Here is a 24,801-nt window from a genome sequence, read left to right as displayed (position 1 = left end):
GCGGGTGACAGTAGTTCAGACTAGTCAACGACAACCTACCTCAAACCCTAACCTAAACATAACCGCAAGCACGGGAGCAGTGCATGTCCAACATGCACTGCATTTTTAAATAGTTCAAATTGACTAGGTGAACTTGCTAGTTGAACTATTTTAAAATGTTTTTCATAATAGTACAAAATGGCAAATAAGTTTAGGGCTAAGGTGTTTATATCATAGCACAAGGAGAGTAAACAGTTCCTCTTCTTATCTCGTGATAATTAAAAAAAAATGGGTTTTAATTATACTGAAAATAATTAAAATCTCCGGGAAAATGATTTACTTTGTTGAGTGTGACACAATCAAACTATTTTGTGCTCGTTTAATATTTAATTTTAAGAGAATATTATTCATGAGTCATTTCTTTTCATCATTTTGCTGCAGAGCTACTACAAACATTTTGACCGATTTTTAAAGACATGCTGACATTCCCCTGAAATGTGTGAACATGGCACCCTCAAATCCGCCTTTGACCTGTCAATGTTCACTCACACGAAAGGTTTAAAAGGGATTATGTCGTGCCCAGTTCACTAAGCTCAATTCAATGGTGTGGATATTATTCATGGTAAACCTCATTTGATTGAATGAATTTCGTGCAACAAATGGATGATAATACGGTTAATAGATTTAATTTGCAATGCTAATGCAATACATTATCTACACTGAAAATGCCCTCTGGACACCATAACGCATGCAGTTATGGGTAGCTGAGTTCATCAAGAGGGAAGCCAGTAACCTTTGGCCAGCAGCCTTTAGGCCTTGTAAACGGGGAGCGAAAGGGCCTTTCTGTGTGAAGTTTCTCCCCGTGTCCCCTACGGTAGGTACCCTCACAAAAACATGCAGTAATCCTGGTCTCTAATACTGCCTCCCGCTGGCCAGCCGGGGCATGTGATGGAGGGGAAAGGAACTGGTTGGAATAACGTGTTCCTTCCACACGCTACGTCCAACCAGGTGAGAAGAACTCCTCATGCATTGAAGGAAGTTGCTCTCCCCAGGTTGGCAGAGGGAGTGTATAGCGCCAGGATTACATTAGACAATTGACACTGGGTGAGGGCAGCCAGCCCCCGGTGGTGAATGGATGAACTGCAGTGACCAGGACTTCATTTCCCACAATGCACCACGCATCAGCGGTCCCCTCGTCGTCACTAAGCAGTGGGAGTCAGTGTGTATGCAGGTGGAGATATTTTCTGACCCACAGTCTCCATCCATAGCTTTCTTTCCTCTCTCTCTCCCTCCCTCTCTGTCCATCTCGCCCTGCGCCTATTATACCCTGCTCTCTCTCTCTCTCTCGCCCTAAGCGCCTTTCCACTTCCCTGTTCCTCTTCGCGCGAGCTTACCAAAGTCTGACGTCAATATCACTAGAGGGAGCTATTCCACGTGTTTGTGTACTTTTTTATTTGTATTATAATCCCCATAGGGGGATCTTGGATCGCCTCACGTAAGAACTGTGTTTGAAAAACAAACAAATCATCCTCGGCCGTTTCACTCGTATGGATATGAAGAATCAATCAACTGACTGCGAGAAAACGCTAATGTTACTGCTGCCGAATTAGTTACATTTTCGCTAGAAACAGACTATCAAATATGACTAGCCTCGGTACCAGGCTTTCATTTTTGTTGGTGCAAAAATTGAAAGCCTGGAGGAACGCATTGGCCGCTCTGGTCTAAAAGTGGGAGTCAACCCTTCCGGGTGGGCGTCACTCCAAATGATGTGACGTAGCGCTGCACTAGGGGGGAGAGGAGGGGCCGGGGGTGACGGACAGATCGACGAGATCCAATCAGGGCGTGAACAAATCTGAGCCGCGACCCGCCCCTCTAGACCAGAAACCTAACACGTTAGCTCAGGCTAAATATGACTGACTGTCGTAAACGATACAGAGACAGACCTCCCCGACAATATCGTCGAGACAGTTTGTTTATTTTTGGATCACAATTCTTATATGAATTATGAGATGATTTTAAGATGACCCCATGTTATTCTCCAAAGAGAAATTACTTCCACAAACCAGGGGATGAGGAAGTTACGTAAGGACTTTGGTGCTCTATATATTCCTTCTCTGAAAGCATAACTCTCTCTCACATCAGTCGTATCCCTCCATTTACCCATTACATCATGGGTCTTCTTCAACAGGGATTCCTCCTCAAAATGTCTTCACTCTAACTGAAATTATGAGCATCAGAAACCAGGAAAATGGATGTCCATACTTGACTGAACATGGGGGACAAATTTAATCATACTTTGCTATGAATTAACATTAACCACTAATTAATTGCACTACAGCATTAATACTACATTATACACAATTATATTTGACCCCAAGTCACAGATTGTTGGCACAGCCTCAGGGCCATTTGCCAAAGCTCACGTCCTCCTTTCTCACAGTATACACTCCTCGTTCACCTCTCTCTGTCCTTCCTGTCTCACCTTATCTCTCTCTCCCTTTCTCTCTGTCTCCTGCCTCTCTCCTTCTCTCCTTCTCTCCTCAATGCTTCGTGCCTGGAACGAAGGTCCCAGGCCTTTCCGCGAGATGTTCTATATTCTGCAGAACGCTTGTGGCAGGAATTGTTCCACAGAAGGTATCTCGGTTCGACCCACCCCACACCTCCCCACCTACCCCCCCTCCCCTCAACGGTTATTTTCGTCTCTCCCCCGGTTCTGTTGTCTCTATTTATTTCGTCGTACACCCGTACACCTCCCCGGCATTCGTTCCTTTATTCTTTTCAATTCTCCTTTTGTTTGGTCACCATTCATCGTTTGCACCTGTGCTTCTCGTCATTGTTCGTCACCTGTGTGTGTGTGTGTGTGTGTGTGTGTGTGTGTGTGTGTGTGTGTGTGTGTGTGTGTGTGTGTGTGTGTGTGTGTGTGTGTGTGTGTGTGTGTGTGTGTGTGTGTGTGTGTGTGTGTGTGTGTGTGTGTGTACGTCCGCGTGCTGCTCGTTCGTGCCTTCTTGTGATTGGTTGGTTGGTTGTTTGGGGGCAAATAGATATCATGTAGCAAGCGTGAAGTAAGAGTGAATCTGTGATCGTGTTTTAGTGGTGTGTGTGTGTGTGTGTGTGTGTTTGTGCGGGCATCCGTGCGTGTGTGTACGTCCGCGTGCGTGCACGTTTGTGCGTGTGTGCGCTTCCGTGTGTTGCCTAGTACATTAATGTACGTCGTTGCCCCTTTTCCTCCAAGGTTAATGGAAGCGATTAGGGTTCGGTGGCATTCCTTTCACGCCCATCATGATTGGCCGATGGGACCCTGCTTAGCGGAGTCCCCTAGCTGGCTGTCATGGTAACGCCACCTCCCCCCTCCCCCCCAGGAGACAAGCCCTCGGGCCACCCTGGTGACAGCTCTGTTTAATGACCTGCTGTTAGTAGCATCAGTGGGAACTCACTGCGGCCACCGCCCCCGAGCTGTCAGCCACCTTAGCCCCCCCCCCCCCCCCTACACACACACACACACACACACACACACACACACACACACACACGCACACACACACACAAACACACACACACACACACAAGCCTCGCGTAGCCAGACAACTATTCCATGATCTCCGAATGCTATATATAGATAGAGTCTGTAACTACACCTCCCGGAATCTGGAGTAAGGGATCTGCCATTTCCGTTCACGAAAATATATTGTAAAGTATCTTTACATTTATTACGCAAGCATGCACGCACGCACGCACACACACACGCACACACACACACTGTACGTGCACGTAGTGCACCCACAGCATGCCATGTATACAGGCTCACAACATTCCTACACAAGTACAGTACATGCATGCACCACACACACACACACACACACACACACACACACACACACACACACACACACACACACACACACACATGCACGCACGTGGCATTCATACGTACACACGTCTCCACTTCAAAAGCAGCAGGTTTACACAAGCTGCACAATCACCAGCACCATGATCACACACTTACACGCACGCACTCAAACACACACCCTTCCATGTACCACCGGCGACCCAATTAGGTGCATGAGTGGTTGTGATGGGCTGTGGAGGCAGCAGGTGTCACGCACGGGGTGAGGAGGCGGTCAGCCAGACCTTCCGGTCAGACAGCCTGAGTCTGGTAGCTCTACCCTCTGACTCTGGCCCTGGCATGCAGCACCAGAGAGAGAGAGAGAGAGGTTGTCTAGCCCATTCTGGGCGGGAACCCCTTTTGGTGTTAGCATTATGTTATGCTTTAGCTATTGAAAAATAGCTATCTATAAGCTCGTAGAAGCTTGTAGGTCTGCTATTTTTGAAAATTCGAAGAACGACTGACATAGAAACATAGCTTTTTCAGAAAACTGTCAGGATGTAGAAGACATTTTTAGAATCTGATCTCAGGTCAGCATGGGCTAGAGTGGGAGATGGAGAAACGCTACAGTAAGTGCAGTTTGAGGCAGCGATGGAAGTGGGACAATGGGGAGAGTATAAATGGTGCATTTGTATATATAGCGCCTTTATCCAAGCCTGGATTGTGCATCACATTCACTCATTCAAACACACACACACACTCACTCACTCACTCACTCACTCACTCACTCACTCACTCACTCACTCACTCACTCACTCACTCACTCACTCACTCACTCACTCACTCACTCACTCACTCACTCACTCACTCACTCACTCACTCACACACACACAGATGGCGGCGGAAACCATGCAAGGCACCACCTGCTCATCGGGAGCAATTAAAGGGGTTCAGTGTCTTGCTCAAGGACACTTTGAGCCCGGCATCGGACTGGGAACCTTGTACTGTACACCCCAGGCGGCCACTGCCTCCCCTGTACGGAGGGAAGGGAGCATGAGGGCTATGTCTCTCCACACCTACGTGGGGATTTCTTTAAACTGAGTTTTGCCTCCTTCGTTTTCAAAACAATCCCCGCCTACACGAGTACGTTTAATCGTTTATAAGCAAATCTCATTCCGCGTCAAAACGCTGAATATGCAGCTGTCGTCGCACCGAGACTGTCTGTATTGACAGCCTGTCGACAACTATATAGTCTCTTGATGAATGGCAGCCCAAACAGCAGGTGTGAGAGCTTTGTACCGCGCGTACCTCAATAAATAAAATGGATTTGGCATTTCTAGATCCCTTGTGTGTGTGTGTGTGTGTCTGTCTGTACAGTGTACGAAGGGATGGAAGGGGCAGTGTGAGGACAGTGGGGGACAATAGCTAAAGCACACTGTTAGGAAGTGGGAAAAGTTGGAAAGGGATGTTGAAAAAAACGAGAGAGAACTCGAAAAGCGAGGGACGTAATCCAGAAGTGTTTGACTCTGAAGGGAAAGCAAAAAGAGTGAAGTCTGTGTGTGCGTTCGTGCGTGCGTGCACTGGCCAGTGGACGACAGAAAAGACAAGTGAGGATATCAACCGTATAGAAATGGAGCGACTGAGATGGCAGTATAGGTCAGAGCGAGGTTGTGCCATCACACGATTGCAAGACGGCAAACACAGTGAGAAGATGAACAGGGCCGAGACCTGCAAGTACGTTCAGATATACACGGTGAGGATCAGAGGGTGAGAGCAGAGCTTGGTTGAAGACAAAAGGTGTGCCTGTATTTGTTTTCAGCTCAAGAGTAAAGGCCTTTTCAGACTGGCATAGCGACTGATGCGCCTCGTTCATTTTCAAATTTTCAATGAGAGGCGTGCGTTTATTTTGGACGTGCAGAAAAGTTGGGGGGGCAATTATGCAAGTGTATTTTCACGGTGCCGCGGTCCCATTTCGTGCACACGCCCGCCCGCGGCTGACTAGACCTGGATTGTGGTGGTCTTTTTTTCTTCTTTTTTTTACGCTACGCATCCGGCGTGAGTAGCAGACCTGTCGCTGATCCAGGCGACAACGTGTGAGTCACCCATTCAGGACAGGAACCCCTTTTGGTGTTTTAAGCAATATGTTATTCTTTAGCTATTGAAAAATAGCAGATCTACAAGCTTCTTCTGGGGACCCTGGAACAACACATTTTCAGATGGGGGTCCACGGCCAATTAAATATAATTTGTGGGGTCCACTAGTTTGTGGTAGGCAAACTCCACCCTAAGACGTGCTGCCACCAGTCCTTCTTAACTCCACCCTAAGACGTGCTGCCACCAGTCCTTCTTAACTCCACCCTAAGGCGTGCTGCCACCAGTCCTTCTAAACTCCACCCTAAGACGTGCTGCCACCAGTCCTTCTAAACTCCACCCTAAGACGTGCTGCCACCAGTCCTTCTAAACTCCACCCTAAGGCGTGCTGCCACCAGTCCTTCTAAACTCCACCCTAAGACGTGCTGCCACCAGTCCTTCTAAACTCCACCCTAAGACGTGCTGCCACCAGTCCTTCTAAACTCCACCCTAAGGCGTGCTGCCACCAGTCCTTCTAAACTCCACCCTAAGGCATGCTGCCACCAGTCCTTCTAAACTCCACCCTAAGGCGTGCTGCCACCAGTCCTTCTAAACTCCACCCTAAGACGTGCTGCCACCAGTCCTTCTAAACTCCACCCTAAGACGTGCTGCCACCAGTCCTTCTAAACTCCACCCTAAGACGTGCTGCCACCAGTCCTTCTAAACTCCACCCTAAGACGTGCTGCCACCAGTCCTTCTAAACTCCACCCTAAGGCGTGCTGCCACCAGTCCTTCTAAACTCCACCCTAAGGCGTGCTGCCACCAGTCCTTCTAAACTCCACCCTAAGACGTGCTGCCACCAGTCCTTCTTAACTCCACCCTAAGGCGTGCTGCCACCAGTCCTTCTAAACTCCACCCTAAGACGTGCTGCCACCAGTCCTTCTAAACTCCACCCTAAGGCGTGCTGCCACCAGTCCTTCTAAACTCCACCCTAAGGCGTGCTGCCACCAGTCCTTCTAAACTCCACCCTAAGACGTGCTGCCACCAGTCCTTCTAAACTCCACCCTAAGACGTGCTGCCACCAGTCCTTCTAAACTCCACCCTAAGACGTGCTGCCACCAGTCCTTCTAAACTCCACCCTAAGGCGTGCTGCCACCAGTCCTTCTAAACTCCACCCTAAGGCGTGCTGCAGCCAGTCCTTCTAAACTCCACCCTAAGACGTGCTGCCACCAGTCCTTCTAAACTCCACCCTAAGGCGTGCTGCCACCAGTCCTTCTAAACTCCACCCTAAGACGTGCTGCCACCAGTCCTTCTAAACTCCACCCTAAGACGTGCTGCCACCAGTCCTTCTAAACTCCACCCTAAGACGTGCTGCCACCAGTCCTTCTAAACTCCACCCTAAGACGTGCTGCCACCAGTCCTTCTAAACTCCACCCTAAGGCGTGCTGCCACCAGTCCTTCTAAACTCCACCCTAAGACGTGCTGCCACCAGTCCTTCTAAACTCCACCCTAAGACGTGCTGCCACCAGTCCTTCTAAACTCCATCCTAAGACGTGCTGCCACCAGTCCTTCTTAACTCCACCCTAAGACGTGCTGCCACTAGTCCTTCTTAACTCCACCCTAAGACGTGCTGCCACTAGTCCTTCTTAACTCCACCCTAAGACGTGCTGCCACCAGTCCTTCTTAACTCCACCCTAAGACGTGCTGCCACTAGTCCTTCTTAACTCCACCCTAAGACGTGCTGCCACTAGTCCTTCTTAACTCCACCCTAAGACGTGCTGCCACCAGTCCTTCTTAACTCCACCCTAAGACGTGCTGCCACCAGTCCTTCTAAACTCCACCCTAAGACGTGCTGCCACCAGTCCTTCTAAACTCCACCCTAAGACGTGCTGCCACCAGTCCTTCTTAACTCCACCCTAAGACGTGCTGCCACCAGTCCTTCTTAACTCCACCCTAAGACGTGCTGCCACTAGTCCTTCTTAACTCCACCCTAAGACGTGCTGCCACTAGTCCTTCTTAACTCCACCCTAAGACGTGCTGCCACCAGTCCTTCTTAACTCCACCCTAAGACGTGCTGCCACCAGTCCTTCTTAACTCCACCCTAAGACGTGCTGCCACCAGTCCTTCTAAACTCCACCCTAAGACGTGCTGCCACCAGCCCTTCTAAACTCCACCCTAAGGCGTGCTGCCACCAGTCCTTCTTAACTCCACCCTAAGACGTGCTGCCACTAGTCCTTCTTAACTCCACCCTAAGACGTGCTGCCACCAGTCCTTCTAAACTCCACCCTAAGACGTGCTGCCACTAGTCCTTCTAAACTCCACCCTAAGGCGTGCTGCCACCAGTCCTTCTTAACTCCACCCTAAGACGTGCTGCCACTAGTCCTTCTTAACTCCACCCTAAGGCGTGCTGCCACCAGTCCTTCTAAACTCCACCCTAAGGCGTGCTGCCACCAGTCCTTCTAAACTCCACCCTAAGACGTGCTGCCACCAGTCCTTCTAAACTCCACCCTAAGACGTGCTGCCACCAGTCCTTCTAAACTCCACCCTAAGACGTGCTGCCACCAGTCCTTCTAAACTCCACCCTAAGACGTGCTGCCACCAGTCCTTCTAAACTCCACCCTAAGACGTGCTGCCACCAGTCCTTCTAAACTCCACCCTAAGGCGTGCTGCCACCAGTCCTTCTAAACTCCACCCTAAGACGTGCTGCCACCAGTCCTTCTAAACTCCACCCTAAGACGTGCTGCCACCAGTCCTTCTTAACTCCACCCTAAGGCGTGCTGCCACCAGTCCTTCTTAACTCCACCCTAAGACGTGCTGCCACCAGTCCTTCTTAACTCCACCCTAAGACGTGCTGCCACCAGTCCTTCTTAACTCCACCCTAAGACGTGCTGCCACTAGTCCTTCTTAACTCCACCCTAAGACGTGCTGCCACCAGTCCTTCTTAACTCCACCCTAAGACGTGCTGCCACCAGTCCTTCTTAACTCCACCCTAAGACGTGCTGCCACCAGTCCTTCTAAACTCCACCCTAAGACGTGCTGCCACCAGCCCTTCTAAACTCCACCCTAAGGCGTGCTGCCACCAGTCCTTCTTAACTCCACCCTAAGACGTGCTGCCACTAGTCCTTCTTAACTCCACCCTAAGACGTGCTGCCACCAGTCCTTCTAAACTCCACCCTAAGACGTGCTGCCACTAGTCCTTCTAAACTCCACCCTAAGGCGTGCTGCCACCAGTCCTTCTTAACTCCACCCTAAGACGTGCTGCCACCAGTCCTTCTTAACTCCACCCTAAGACGTGCTGCCACCAGTCCTTCTAAACTCCACCCTAAGACGTGCTGCCACCAGTCCTTCTAAACTCCACCCTAAGGCGTGCTGCCACCAGTCCTTCTAAACTCCACCCTAAGACGTGCTGCCACCAGTCCTTCTAAACTCCACCCTAAGGCGTGCTGCCACCAGTCCTTCTAAACTCCACCCTAAGACGTGCTGCCACCAGTCCTTCTAAACTCCACCCTAAGACGTGCTGCCACCAGTCCTTCTAAACTCCACCCTAAGACGTGCTGCCACCAGTCCTTCTTAACCCATTATTTTTTTCTTTTTTTTTTTTTTTTTTTTTGCGGCTTACGCCTTTTATTGATTTTTGAAGGGACAGACAGTAGGCTGACAGGAAACGGGAGAGAGATGGGGGGATGACATGCAGTAAAGGCCGTGTCGGGTCCGGGAGTCGAACCCGCGGCACACTGCGACTGGATTACCAGTCCGGTGCCCAGACCGTTACGCTACGGCCTGGGTCTTAACCCATTCTGACCTGAGATCAGATTCATACGAGGTTTCCGCCGGACACACACTGGTCTGATGAACCCATTCTGACCTGAGATCAGATTCTAAAAATGTCAGTCGCTCTTCGATTTTTCAAAAATAGCAGACCTACAAGCTCGTATCGCGCCACTCGGTGGCGCGATATGAGCTTGTAGATCTGCTATTTTTCAATAGCTAAAGCATAACATGATGCTGACACCAAAATGGGTGCCCGTTCAGAATGGGTTAACTCCACCCTAAGACGTGATGCCACCAGTCCTTCTAAACTCCACCCTAAGACGTGCTGCCACCAGTCCTTTGAGCACCTGGGTCTGTGTTCCCAGTTCCCTCTGTTTTGTTCTTCCCAGTCAGCCATATAGACATTTGTGCTGTGCCAGAAATAAAATGAATCATGTTATCTGCAACCTTTTTCCGGAAGGAATATTTTGGCCCAAACACAAACGGTTCTTTAGAGATTTCTTCCCCCAGCCCTTGAAACCAATGAGTCAACCTGTTCAATAAGTCCCTCAGCCTTGAACACAGCAGCAGAATGCACGGAAATGAGAGAAGAAGAGAGCCTTGTTGAACCGGGAACTAACCTTCCATTTGATAGTTTCACTCGGGGGGCCGTGCTCTGCCGATACAAGCATTAGTTTACTACCCGTGAGGTCGGATTAAAGTTTTATTATAGGCTTCTAACATTCACTTACCTCATTCTGTGCCCTAAAGTCACTAAAGACTGCATGCACGGATTCTGGGCAATGGCGGCTGCTTCTTCTGCTTCTTCTAGCGGTGGCTAGCCGTGGAAGCTAAGGTAAAAAATATTATTATAAATTGTGTTCGCGCACTGCAGATCAACCTGCTGCAAAACAAACCCATTTCCACGCACCGAGTATAGTCTGTATAAAAACCCTTAAATATACACTCATGCTCCAACCATATATATTATCAGCTACAGTATGACCACTGGACGTATGCACTGGTATCCCGCTTTCGGCGTGTGCCGCGCACACCACATCCCATAAACGCACACAGCACGAGTACTCCGCCTATAGCCAAGATACTCCCCGTGCCAAAAGTTAACATCTGCTTGGCCTATCAAGCCCTGCCAGACAAAACAACAAGCCGACGGGCTGGTCAGATCAGATCGGAGCATGTGCCCCAAACCAGCCCTATAAGTGCAGGCTATAGGCGGGGTCTATGGATTGATCGCTGTTATGTCCGTTCCGTTGCGCGTTGTCTTGGCAGGGTGCCATTTGTGAAGTGGAAGCGGTCATAAGTGAGACACAGTATGGCCCGCATACATCCTCTCATTCCCCGCCACCGTCTTCAGAACAGTGGGCGAGCCGTGTCCCCCATTTTTCTCGCTCTTTTGTCAGCCGTCTGGTTTTTGTCTGGTTACGCAAAGTAGCAACGTCTGCTCTCGCCAAAGGAAAAAAGAAGAAAAAAAACACTTCCCCATCTCTCCCACATTTATCTCTTTATTTTGTAAGAGCATTTCTCTTCCTTTCTCGTCTCTTCATAAAGAGGCAGAGGGAGCCAATTTTAGTCCAACGGCAGAAGGTTTAATGACAGCCCCCGTGTTGCGGAGCTTTCGGTTTTCCCCCCTCTGTAATTTGTCGGGCGGCAGACAGGAGGCTTTTTCCGGCCCTCGTTGCTGGTCACTGCCAAACCCCAGGCTGCCTGCCTCCTCCTCTCTGCTCCCAAATGGAGACTATTGGGTTGGATGGTACTATAGGCAGCAGGGGAGAGACACTCCGGCCCTCGTCGCTGGTCACTGCCAAACCCCAGGCTGCCTCCCTCCTCCTCTCTACTCCCAACTGGAGAATATTGGGTCCGATGGTGCTGGTCACTGCCAAACCCCAGGCTGCCTCCCTCCTCCTCTCTGCTCCCAACTGGAGAATATTGGGTCCGATGGTACTATTGGCAGCAGGGAAGAGACACAAGAGACTTGTCAAGCCATCTGTTGATCACAGCATTGCTGAGTAAATGTTTTCTTTTGTTTCATTATTATTCATCTCAGGATTTAAGTGTCTTTGACAAAAGCCACAACAATGGAAATGTCATTTGATATGTTTGAGTGTATCGAGGCACGGTAACCCTTAGTTATGTCATGCAGGCATGCTTGCTCTATGCCAGGCAAATACATACAGTAGGTATATGTGGCAGTGGTGGAAAAAGTCCTGACATTTTGTACTTGAGTAAAAGTATCAATACTGCAAATCTATATTGCAGTCTGCAATATAGAAATACTCTGTTACAAGTAAAAGTCCGGAATTCAAAATGTACTTTACTACAAAATATTGGTATCAAAATGTACTTCTTTTGAAAAGAGCCGATCTACAAGCTCACAGTGTGTCACATTGCGACGCATTACTCAGTAATCCAAATCTACAGAGTCACCAGTATACTAGTTAGGGTGTCTTTAGTTATAACTAAAGTTTTCACATGTCACGTGCTGGATTAACCCATTCTGACCGGGCACCCATTTTGGTGTCGGCATCATGTTATGCTTTAGCTATTTAAAAATAGCAGATCTACAAGCTCATATCGCGCCACCGAGTGGCGCGATACGAGCTTGTAGGTCTGCTATTTTTTGAAAGATCTAAGAACGACTGACATTTTTAGAATCTGATCTCAGGTCAGAATGGGTTAATCAGACCAGTGTGTGTCCGGCGGAAACCTCGTTATGAATCTGATCTCAGGTCAGAATGGGTTAAAAGTACAATATTTGGATCTGAGATGTAGTGGAGTATAGAAGTAAAAAAATATTGGATATTGGAAAGAGCGGGGTTGTCGTCTGGGAGCTATAGTGGAAGGTTCCAGGTTTCACCCCCGGATCCTCCTGGGTGTACGACGTGTGTCAAAGAACCTCTCATTTCACCCAATGGGCGGCAGGTTTGGTGCCTTACTGTATATTGGCACGGTTGCCTCTGCTGTCATCGGTGAGTGAACGTGTGAGTGACCTTTCTTGTAACCGTCCGCGCTCTGATTTCTGGTGCGATATCCATTCAAGTCAACCTCACGAAAAAACAATTTGATACTGGATCACACACATTGGGAAGAGTGAAATTCATTTTTAGAAAAACGGACGTTTGGGCTATCCAGACTCCATCAGTGGACACTGATGAAGGCTGGATTAGCCCAAATGTCAGTTTTTTCATATCCTGTAGGCCTGCCTTTTTGTTTATCTCGGTGAGTGAATGTGAAACGCCACCCTGCAGCATGTAGCAATCTGTATAACGGTGTTGTTCTGCCTTTGGTGAATGGGTCAATATGAAGTGCGTCGTAAAGCACCAGAGAAAGACAGCGACATGGTGAGAAAGAAGACAGATTGCGTAAACAACAACAAACACGGCGCAGCAGAGATTCCTCATTGGTAACACAACGACTGCAATTCCCGATATAGAGCATTGAGGCATTTTGGGGGTAATGATACCGTATAGGCTTTCATTATGCTGTTTTCACCTGTCAAGGGACTTTATCTCTTAGCGTCTGGGAGGGAGAGAGAGAGAGAGAGAGAGAGAGAGAGACAGAGAGAGACAGGGAAATGAGTCTCTTCTGGGAGAGAGAGAGAGAGAGAGAGACAGGGAAATAAATGAGTCTCTTCTGGGAGAGAGAGAGAGAGACAGGGAAATAAATGAGTGTCTTCTGGGAGAGAGAGACAGACAGACAGACAGGGAAATGTTAGAGCCGGCCACACAGTGCTCTTCAGGAAAACCATTAGCGTCGCTAGAATTACTATGATTTAAGAGAATTGAGTGTTTAGCATAAAGATCGCTTAAATAGAGAAGAGCAACCGGGAAGAGATTTGGTTGCAGGCACGCACGCGGGCATGGACATATTGGGTTTACGCACACGCATGTGCACGCCCGCACGCACGCGCACACACACACACACACACACACACACACACACACACACATAAACACATAAACACATAGTTGAGCAGAGGGAGACTGCAGTCTAAGCTGTGCCGGGCTGAGGTCATGGATTTATTAGATGGAGACGCCGCTGTGGAATCCCTTTGAGTCTGCACCACGTGCTTACCACACACACACACACACACACACACACACACACACACACACACACATGCACTTCCAATCACAAACGCAATTACATTTAATTCATTGAGTGTAAAGAATTGACCCAAATGGACCTGTTCATTTTCACACTCATACTGGGGATTTTACTGTGCGGGCATTTAGATAGAGACAGACTAGCAAACGGTGACACATTCTTTCTCTCTCTCACATAGACTACACGCACGCACGCATGCGCACACACACACACACACACACACACACACACACACACACACACACACACACACACACACACACACACACACACACACACACACACACACACACACACAATCCGCCACCACAAATAAAGCACCACATTATACTCTAACTCCCGCATGGGGCCAAATGACCCATTTAAATCAATTTGGGTGGCGAAATGAGACTGTCGTTTAATTAAGGCGCCCGTTCTTTAGGGGAGATATCTGACACAAGCACAGTCACCAATCCCAGCTCCATTGACACTGCATGTTTTAATTTGGTGTCTCGGAGAGCAAAGCATTGTTAGCTCCACCATCAGGTGGAAGAGAGGCGGTGCAACATGAAGACTTCCTTTTGCTTTGAGAAACGTCATAATTGCAAACAGAACGGAGTTGATACACATGCACGCACGCACGCACACACACACCCACACGCGCACGCAAGCGCGCACACACATGCACGCACACGCGCATGCGCACGTGCACATGCACATAAGCTAAATGGCAAACCTCATAGTACGCCTATTAAACATCCGTCTGCCACATGTACAGAGCATTTTGCACGCATGCGTTTGCTTGGCCCCTATCATGTTCTGGCTTGTGTTAGTGTGTGTGTGTGTGTGTGTGAGCTTCTGCCTGCTGTTGGTTTGCGTTCGTCTCTGTGGACGGCCTTGCCAGTGTGGAGCAGCGCAGAGTGAGGCCCCATGCCAGACCAAACACTCACCACCTTATCATCACACTCTACTCCCACTTACACAACTCTACCCCGCCTGTCCCCCGTACTGTACGTCTCTCTCTGACAACACGCCCATCACAGCGACATGTCAGACATCACCGTGAGGAGAGAATTACTCCAACCCTGATAGAAATGAGAGCCGATAAAACCACTATGAATGTTTGAAAGTGTAAGCTAGCTGTGCATTAGTGCTAGCTCAGTGCGTGTGTAATAATAAAAATGTGCATAAATGAAAGCGCGTGTGGGTGAGTCCAATCACCTGTGTATGCATGCGTGTTCATAGCCACCTGTGTGCATGCGTTTCTGTGGATCTGTTGTCTATGAGTAATTGTACTTCATTATTTGTACCTTATTTGTACATTATTGTACCTCAGTAAATGTACCCTTTGTGTGCGCGTGCGTGCGTGTGTGCGCATGTGAGTGTGGTTGAGAGAGAGAGAGAGAGAGAGAGAGATATGCCCTCTCTCCCCTGCCTCCTCTCTAACTCGTCCCTTCCCTCGCCCCAGGTGGGAACCTGGAGAGCCTGTTTGACATAGAGAAGGCCGTGGGCACCGTCATCATCGCCAAGCCCCTGGACGCCGAGCAGAGGTCCTTCTACAACATGACGCTGGAGGTGACGGACGGCACCAACACCGCCTGCACACAGGTAGGACGCACCGCGCACGTACACCAACACCACATGCACACAGGTACAGTAGGACGCAGCGTGCACGTACACCAACACCGCCTGCACACAGGTACAGTAGGACGCACTGTGCACGGGGCCAAGACGTGGTCTTATCCGTGGCAAATTCTATAGATGTTCTGTTTCACACACATTATAATGTTCTTATTTTGCCCACTTACTGAATGTCAGGTCTCCAGGTTTTCTTCAGGATAAGTATGACAATGATTTATTATGACACTAATATGGCACATGAGGAGTCCACTAGTACCAGTTGTTCTCACATGTTTTATTTGCAAAGACCCCCTTTAACTCTGATTGTGTTAAAATGTTCCCTTTGAACACTCTCAGAGTTACAGACCTGTTATGGTCATTCAGGATTATCTATTCATGTGTTTCTGGTAATTAATGCAATTCATTATTACTCATTTTGTATGTCCGTGACAAAAATGTCCACCACAAGCAAACTATATGCACAGTTACACACAAAGATCACCCTGACTGCAGCATAAAACTGTGATCCAACGGACCAGCCGTACTTAAGGTCATTACACACTGGCGAATTAGCGACGCGATGCGAATAAGCGATCTGAAAATACGAAATATTGCATGTTGCAGTTCGCCTGCGAATCTCTGCAAAATACGACACCAGAGCGAACAAATAAAAGCGAAAACGGTCGCATTTTCGCACATTCGCACATTCGCCACTGATGTGGAAGCTTGCATGGACTTCAATTGGTTTTTTTTAAATGCGAATTATTCGCACGAATATATCGCATCGCTAATTCGCCAGTGTGTAATGACCTTTAGTTCTATTTCATAACATACTGTACTGTACTGTACTGTACCTTAATTTGCCCTCGGGTGAGAGGAGTGATGAAAGAATCTGATATGACAGCAGCTGGCCAAATTAGTGCATGCTAAAAGTGCCACTGCATGTTGACCTGTCACCACGAGTGACCTCGGCGTGGAATGAGCTCAGCATCTCGTGTCAACATCGCCAACAACAACATTTGTTTGCATTGATCAAAGGCTATTTTCCCCCCCTCGTCTACATACAGTAGTACATTACTGTAATGCTACTGGCATCTGAGGAACAACTTATTGCCCCAAGCATTTGTGTCAGTTAGCTTATATCAATTTCAAAGTGGAAATGTTTCCTCGTAACTTGAAATGTTGTGAAATTAAGTGTTTTTGGCAAAAGAAAGAAAACCCGTTTAGACATGATTTGTTATTGTAGAGATACATGTGTTTAGACAAGCATTCATTGACGAATAATGAGTCTGACGGATCCAACCGCCTTTCATAACACGATGATGTAACGGTGACACATTATCTTATTCAAAAGGAATACATTTCTGCCACAGAGTAATTGGTTCAGCACATTAGATATGATTAAGAGGTCAGCGCCAACACCATTAAACTTTATGTCCAGGTTGGCAGCAGCTAAATAAACAACCGTGGTAATCTGTATTTTGTAACACGAGTAAAGCCTTGTCGAGCCGTGAGGCTGCTTGATGTGAGGTGAAGTACACCCCTGGACATGACGTACAAGTACACCCCCTGGACATGATGTACAAGTACACCCCCTGGACATGACGTACAAGTACACCCCTGGACATGACGTACAAGTACACCCCCTGGACATGACGTACAAGTACACCCCCTGGACATGACGTACAAGTACACCCCCTGGACATAACGCTAGTATGTCGCAGGGACTTACCCCCAATCCAACCCTTGATGCTGAGTGTCAAGCAGGGAGGCACTGGGTCCCATTTTTAGAGTCTTTGTTATGACCCGTCCCGGGGATCGAACCCTGACCTCCCAGTCCCAGGGCGGACACTCTTAACTACAAGGCCACTGAGCATACATGCTCTAAATGCCTGTTAAAGGACTAATTATGGAGATGAGTGGAAATATCTACCTAATGTGCTTCATAAATAGCCACACAGGGAGGATTTAACCCATTTTGACCTGAGATCAGATTAAAAATAGTGAAAATGACAGTTTTCTGAAAAAGCTATGTTTCTATGTCAGTCGTTCTTCGACTTTTCAAAAATAGCAGACCTACGAGCTCCTATGACCTCCGACCTCCATCTCAAAATATTTTGTTCCAGGGACCCCCAGAAGCAAAGATTTGAGTTACATTGATTATTATTATTATTATTATTATGGATAATACATCCATTTCCATAATCCACAGTCCATGCCAGTCAGTCATGTCTTGTCACATCTTGACAGTATAGCAGATATTGGCCTCCTGCCTGCCTTATCTCTCCTGAGGGCTTAATCCCTTCCGGTCCTGCTCTCCCAGGTTGCTTTGATATGATATGATGACTGATGATCGCCTGGCCAGGTGAATGATGCCGTGCAATGCCTCTGGGGGCCTATCGGATTGATCGGCAAACAGAGGCGATATCTAAACGCGTGCCGTCGACTCTGATCCTTCCTCCCCCCGTCCGTCACCACTGCGGTAACCAAACTCGCAGGTGTGACAATGGATCGTTCAAAGAATCACCTGCGGCTTTTAACCCATTCTGAACGGGCACCCATTTTGGTGTCGGCATCATGTTATGCTTTAGCTATTGAAAAATAGCAGATCTACAAGCTCATAGCGCGCCACCGAGTGGCGCGCTACGAGCTTGTAGGTCTGCTATTTTTGAAAAATCGAAGAACGACTGACATTTTTTAGAATCTGATCTCAGGTCAGAATGGGTTCATCAGACCAGTGTGTGTCCCAGTGGAAACCTCGTATGAATCTGATCTCAGGTCAGAATGGGTTAATCCGTGTTTCTTTTTTCCGTCCCCTCTGGGGGAAAGTCACCTGTCATTTGGATTTAGAGGTGGCGGCTGTGAAAAGTGCTGTGGCAGAATAATATGACCGCGGTGTGGACATTATGGAGCTAAAGGATGAGTAAAATGGTGACAGCAGGAGCTACAGATTCAGAAGCGATTCTTCAGGCCCGGCGCGCGGCTCGGTTCCCCTCGGTTCCAAGTTACAGTCAACCTCCACCAGCTGGGCCCGCAGCAAGATGATTTCACTGAGGACACCGGCGGGAAATCATTTTTCTTTTTAATGTTTTGTTTCCCTCTTCGCCGACACGCGTTTAGATTAGAATGAGATTCATGAGATTCTTGATTCGATGATAGTGATTCGATGATAGTGATTCGATTAACACGTGGTTGTATTAAACCATTTAGACCTGCAAGGACGATTCTACAAAATGTCTTCTAAATCAGTGCCAACAGAATGAACGACATAAGCAGAGAAGAAGAAGCGTCATGCAGACGACCTGGAAGTGATTATCCTCCATTGTCGTGACGGGGTCGCTTGCGGCTGTGTTCTGTCGATCAGACTATCTCTACAGTACTCTACAGTAGGGAGGATTATCACAACAAAACAAAAAAATAAGTGATATTTGAATTAAGTGAAATCACTGAATATACCTTTAAGCTCCCAACATCCTACTTTATCCCATCCACACGCACTCTGGCACGCACACGCACACAAATCAACACTGAGGATTTCACTGTGTATAGCGGTTTTATAATAATGCGACATGGCACAGAAACGTGCGAGACACCATATTATAATATGTATTATTCCCACCACCCTGACACACACACACACACACACGTGCATACGTCCGTGCACACTTGCCACTCACCATGTCACTTCCAAGGACTTTCAATTTTCTCCGAGCAGGCGTTCAGACGTCGAACGGGGTCGTGGATGTGCATTTCATTTACACTGATGTATACAATGTGACACTTTGGTCACGTCCGTGCTCGTGTCGCCAGGCGTGCCACCGGGGAACGCCTCCGGCCTCGGGAGGAATGTGACATCTCGGTCAGCGTGGAGGTGGATTAAGTGTCATGCTTCCCCGAACACACTACTGTACACGTGCGCACACTCACATGCACTCACACACGCATGCACAATTGCATGCATGAACAATTGCACATTATGTTAAATCACATACCACATAGTCACTTTTTAATGGGGACGCTGCACCGGTATGGAAATTGAAAGCCAGTACTGATACCGACATGTTTATTTAGTTGTTATTGTTTTTATTTCCCCCTTTTGTGCCATGCAGGGCAACAAGTTCCATACAAGAAATACATGTTCAGAATCTACAGCTTGGTATAGGCTGCAGATAACCAACACACCAACATAGAATCTACAGCTTGGTATAGGCTGCAGATAACCAACACACCAACATAGAATCTACAGCTTGGTATAGGCTTCAGTTAACCAACACACCAACATAGAATCTACAGCTTGGTATAGGCTGCAGATAACCAACACACCAACATAGAATCTACAGCTTGGTATAGGCTGCAGATAACCAACACACCAACATAGAATCTACAGCTTGGTATAGGCTGCAGATATCCAACACACCAACATAACCAACGCAAAACATATATAACAGATTAATATCGGCTACTGCCATCGGTTAATGTCAGATTCATTTGCCAATAACGGCCGATACCGATATGTTGGCCGAAACATCGGTGCATATCCCTACTTTTTAAAGTTCCCTTTCTCTACCTTTTTTCTCTTCCTTTTTCCCTGATGCCCCTTCATGTTGTTGCGTTTTTCATTTTCTCTCTGCAAGTCTGCCTCTCTCTCTCGCTCTGTCTCTCTTTGTCTGTCTCTGTCTCTCTCTCTCTCTCTCTCTCTCTCTCTCTCTCTCTCTCTCTCTCTCTCTCGCTAATAACTACCTCCCCGCTACGAACACAGGAGCCAATCCTCATTACATTCTACAGTGGTGTGTGTGTGTGTGTGTGTGTGTGTGTGTGTGTGTGTGTGTGTGTGTGCGCGCGTGTGCGTGCGCACAATTTATCTTCACACATCACACATGCAGCCATTCTTCAATATGCAAGTACGCACATGCATGCACACAGACAGACACACCATCACATTGTCATGCATGCACACATAGACACAGTTGTGCACGGACACGCACACAGACACGTGTGCGGCACACACGCACAGTGCACGCACACACACACACCTGTAAGGCAGACACAGTGTCTGTCCTCCGGTGGAGTCTCCCAGATGGAGTCCCAGCATGGAGGGTACCGGCCCGCCCAGGGCCCACAGTTCACCAACGGAAGGCCAACTGCTGCTTTAAATATAAACTCCTCTGCCTAGGAGCATACCAACCTATACCTTCCCTCCCACCTCTCCTTCTTTCATTCTCTCATTTCTGGCTCTTTATCCGCCTCTGTCATGCTTGCTGCTATCTCCCTGGCTGCCTGTCTGTCTGTCTATCTCCATATCTGTCTGTCTATCTCCATATCTGTCTGTCTGTCTATCTCCCTGGCTGCCTATATCTGCCTCCGCCCCCACAACCCCTGTCTCTGCTGCCTGCGTACGGTATATCCGCCTGTGGACCTGCCGTTCCTTCGTGACTCGAGTTTTCCATGATGAGTCACCGCATGCCCTGCGCACAATAACAAGTCCAGTTTGACGCATGCATTCATGATTCAGACGTCAGACATTTTAATATCAGATGCATCCCCCCCGACTACTTCGACCTTGTCAGATTCTTATCCCATTTAGGCCTGACGTCAAAGATTTGTGCCACATTTTCACGATTTTTCAAAAACGGCAGACATACAAGCTCGTAGCGCGCCACCGAGATCTGCTATTTTTCAATAGCTAAACTATAACATAATGCTTAGTTAAAACACCAAAATATCGATATTGCGATTTATGGCCATTTTCTTTCCCACTTCCCGCTTTGCTTTTTTAACTATACATTTTAAAACGACAATAGACAATGAAAAGTTCAATGACACCAGAGCATTTTAAAGCAATTCTAAACAACAATAGACAATGAAAAGTTCAATCACACACGTCAATGCAGTCAGATTATTGTCAGTCAGTCTTTCTGACATGAAAAAATAAAGAATTAAAAAATCGATTCTGAACTGAAATACCGTGGCATTCAAATTTGCGATATACACTGTATCCATGAATCGTTTTTCATTTATTACCGATTCCGTTTTATTTGTCGGGAAATAAAGGCCTATATAGGAGATATGCACACGGACTAGAGACAGAACAAATCACACGCCGCCATTGGGAAAGCTACAGTAGGCGACATGGTGTTCTCCTGTGTGATGCACTCCTCCTGGACAGGACACAATGGGGATATATACACAGCTGAGATGCAGCTGCCTGTCAGAGAAGGGAACCCCCCCCCCCCCAAAAACAATCACACTTCATCCTCCATAGCGGGACGGACGACGGCGGTGGTACAAGTTCTGTGTTGTGTGAGACATCAGTCACTGTCTGAAGCCGGAGCACTGAGTCATGTAAAGGATGATCTATGACCGTATGCACTGCAATGCTGCTGCTGCAGCTGCTGCAGAAGAGCCTTTACATGGATGCATTTACATGGATGTGTCTCATCGTATGGGCGTCCAACTGGGAATCCACGACACCTACGGGCTCCTCAGAGTCATTGCAAGAATCGTCATATATACTGTGTGTGTGTGTGTGTGTGTGTGTGTGTGTGTGTGTGTGTGTGTGCGTGTGCGTGTGCGCGCACTGTAGGGAAGAAACCATCTAACTCAATTTTTCAGGAAATGAATCCATTCTGACCTGAGATCAGATTCTAAAAATGTCTTCTACATCCTGACAGTTCTCTGAAAAAGCTATGTTTCTATGTCAGTCGATTTTTTTTAAATAGCAGACCTACAAGCTCGTAGCGCGCCACTCGGTGGCGCGCTATGAGCTTGTAGATCTGCTATTTTTCAATAGCTAAAGCATGACATGATGCTAACACCAAAAGGGGTTCGGGAAAACATTAGCAGTATTGCTTTGTTTTCAGCAATCTCTCTCTCAAAGTTGTTGTTGTTGTCGTGACTTTGTCAATTACTTGCATGAGAGGTGGTGAGGTGCTTTAGACAGTTTGACACATTCACATGAATCCAGCATATTATTAGAAAAGATAATTTGTAAAGAAAAATGTATAATTTAAACAACCGATGAGGAAATCTGAGAGGGAAGGGGTGTAGGAGGAGCACTTCTAAAGTTTATTATTAGTGTTAGGCTTCTGGCCCTGATGTCTTTGGAGTTTTAACTTTTCAAAGCATCAGGGAAACCATGCAGGGACAGACAGATGCTTTTAAAAAATGTCACTGTCAGTTGAGCCAGAACAATCTTTGTTGTCACATCACAGGTACTCTAAAGAAGTGGCTGGAATTAGTTTCTGTGCAAGCTCCATCGTTTTCGTTGTTTTCAGAAAGAGAGATCTATAGGATCTATCAGGATAGGATGGTTCTGTACACAGTGGGGACCTCATGTTTTTTTTGTATTGTCTTGGTGTAATGTGCTCTGTGTTGTTTTTGATGTGGGTGTTGAACAGATTGTGAAGACAAATATCCTTCGGGACAATAAACTGGTGTTAAGGATGTGCAATAGCCAATAGTTTTGGCAAAGATCTTTTGGAAAAGAAACTACAAAAGGACACAGCAAAGTGTTTTTTTGTTGTTGTTTTGTCACCGTATTATAAAGATACTGTACTATGACTTTACTAACTGATACTTTTCTTTTCTATCTACTCTTCCCCTCTCCATCCCTCCATCCCTCCATCCCTCCCTCCCTCCCTTCTTCCATCCATCCATCCCTCCATCTCTCTCTAGGTCCACATCACCATCCTGGACAACAACGACAACGCTCCAATGTTCTCGCAGCTCACGTACGACGTCACCATCTCAGAGGACACGCCTCCCGACACGGAGGTGGTCCAGGTGCTGGCGTCGGACCGCGACGAGCACCACCGCCTCACCTACTCCCTGCACAGCGCCATCGACCCCAGCAGCCTGCATCTGTTCCACATCGACCCCGCACGGGGCACCATCTACACCACCGAGAGGCTGGACCACGAGGCCCGCGCCCAGCACATCCTCACCGTCATGGTGAGACACCACGCTTTGGTTTACTTTGAGTCATTGACTCTTTGTTTGGACGCCGGAGGGCGGTAGATGTGGTAGGTAGCCAGTAGGGGCCAGCCAAATTTGCAACATGAGCAGAGAAGAAGAGGCCTTGTTGTTTTGGCTGAAAGTGAAAGGTAGATTAATCTCGTCATCTCGGCCGTGGTGTTGAAACAGTTAAAGGGACGATGACATAAAAAAATGGTTTTTGTAATTCTTCTTGTAAGGCGTCTTACTGGTTTATAAATATGTATTTATTTCATTAGTATTATGAAACATTCAGTACAAGTATCATCATATGTTTAGTTATAGGCACACAGTGTACAGGTATACAGTACCTGGCCAATTAAAGAGTGAGAGTGAGTGCATTTTCCGGCAGCGGCATCAGCCGCGGAATCTCCGTCAATTGCCGACAACACTCGCAGCAGTGTTTCTCGGCGGCATCAGTCCGACACCCTACCCCAAAGCCTAACGCCAGCACGACGCAACGCATGTCCGACCAACGCACTGCCACGGAAGCATGTCCGACCAACGCATGTCCCACCAACGCATGTCCGACCAACGCATGTCCGACCAACGCACTGCCACGGAAGACGAGCAGCAGTGGAGTGACATAATTCCCCCACCTTCCCTGGCAGGTGCCGCCCCTCCCCCCGGCAGCGCTGCATCTGATTGCCGCTGCCGGAGAACACACTCGCTCCTTCTGCAATTAAAAAGCCACAAGATGTTTAATTTACTATCATCAATGGTCAAGTGTCTTTCATGAAGGAGAATGATTATTAATGAGATGACAGGTGGCCTCTCAGAAATGGCACTTCTCTCACTCTGAGCATAAATTAAACTCAGAACATTCTGGAGAATGATGTATTCCTGCACTTCAGGGCTCGCGTAGTTGTAGAGCCTGAGGTTATCATCTTGTACCTGAGCTCATCATTAAGCAATTAAGCTAATTACACAGAGCACCAACCCAGCATGTACTGTACTCCCCCATCACAGGAAGCGGAATGAGCCTGCCAAAAGTCGGATGGGTAAATGAGGAGGTATGTGGAGCGGAGAGCAGAGAACTGAAAACATGGGCTCATGCTTCCAATTTCACATTCAGCTTTCATTTGTCTCCGAGTGTATGAACGCTACAGGACTATGTTAAGCGTACCTTAGTAGAGAGTGTAATTACATCATGTCATTTGTACTGGCAATGATTTATGTACATACTGTACTGTATACGTGTGGCCGTGTGTGGGTGTGAATTTGTGATGCCTTATGAGTAGAGCCTCGTGCGGTATATGTTCTGCCCTGAAATGTTCAGTGGATTTACAGTAAAATGAATACCGTCATGGGCAGGAAATTACCTTTCCTGATACTGTATATCAACCTTCTATATCAAATAGTTTTTTTCCTCAGGTAAATGTAATCGTTGGTTTAGTGTACAGTAGTCATCTTGAAATGTGTCATGTTGATGGCGATAAGGAGGGAAGGGAAGTCTGTGTGACA

The 24,801-nt window shown here is 47.6% G+C and overlaps 1 protein-coding gene across 5 annotated transcripts in view; it reads left to right on the top strand.

The window, feature by feature from the left end:
- The window catches only part of fat3a (FAT atypical cadherin 3a), a 249,990-nt gene that overhangs the window by 161,817 nt on the left and 63,372 nt on the right, over positions 1–24,801 (top strand). For all 5 annotated transcript variants that reach the window (XM_083773881.1, XM_083773878.1, XM_083773880.1 and 2 more), the window contains exons 7-8: positions 15,194–15,333; positions 23,020–23,295. In XM_083773881.1, coding sequence (XP_083630007.1) covers positions 15,194–15,333; positions 23,020–23,295 — 416 coding nt within the window. The remainder of the gene's footprint in view (positions 1–15,193; positions 15,334–23,019; positions 23,296–24,801) is intronic.

The sequence above is a fragment of the Protomyctophum parallelum genome, assembly GCF_964188405.1.
Source record: "Protomyctophum parallelum genome assembly, chromosome: 9".
Lineage (NCBI taxonomy): Eukaryota > Metazoa > Chordata > Actinopteri > Myctophiformes > Myctophidae > Protomyctophum > Protomyctophum parallelum.
Note: the sequence above shows the minus strand (reverse complement) of the source record. Positions and strands in the feature narration are given on the sequence as shown.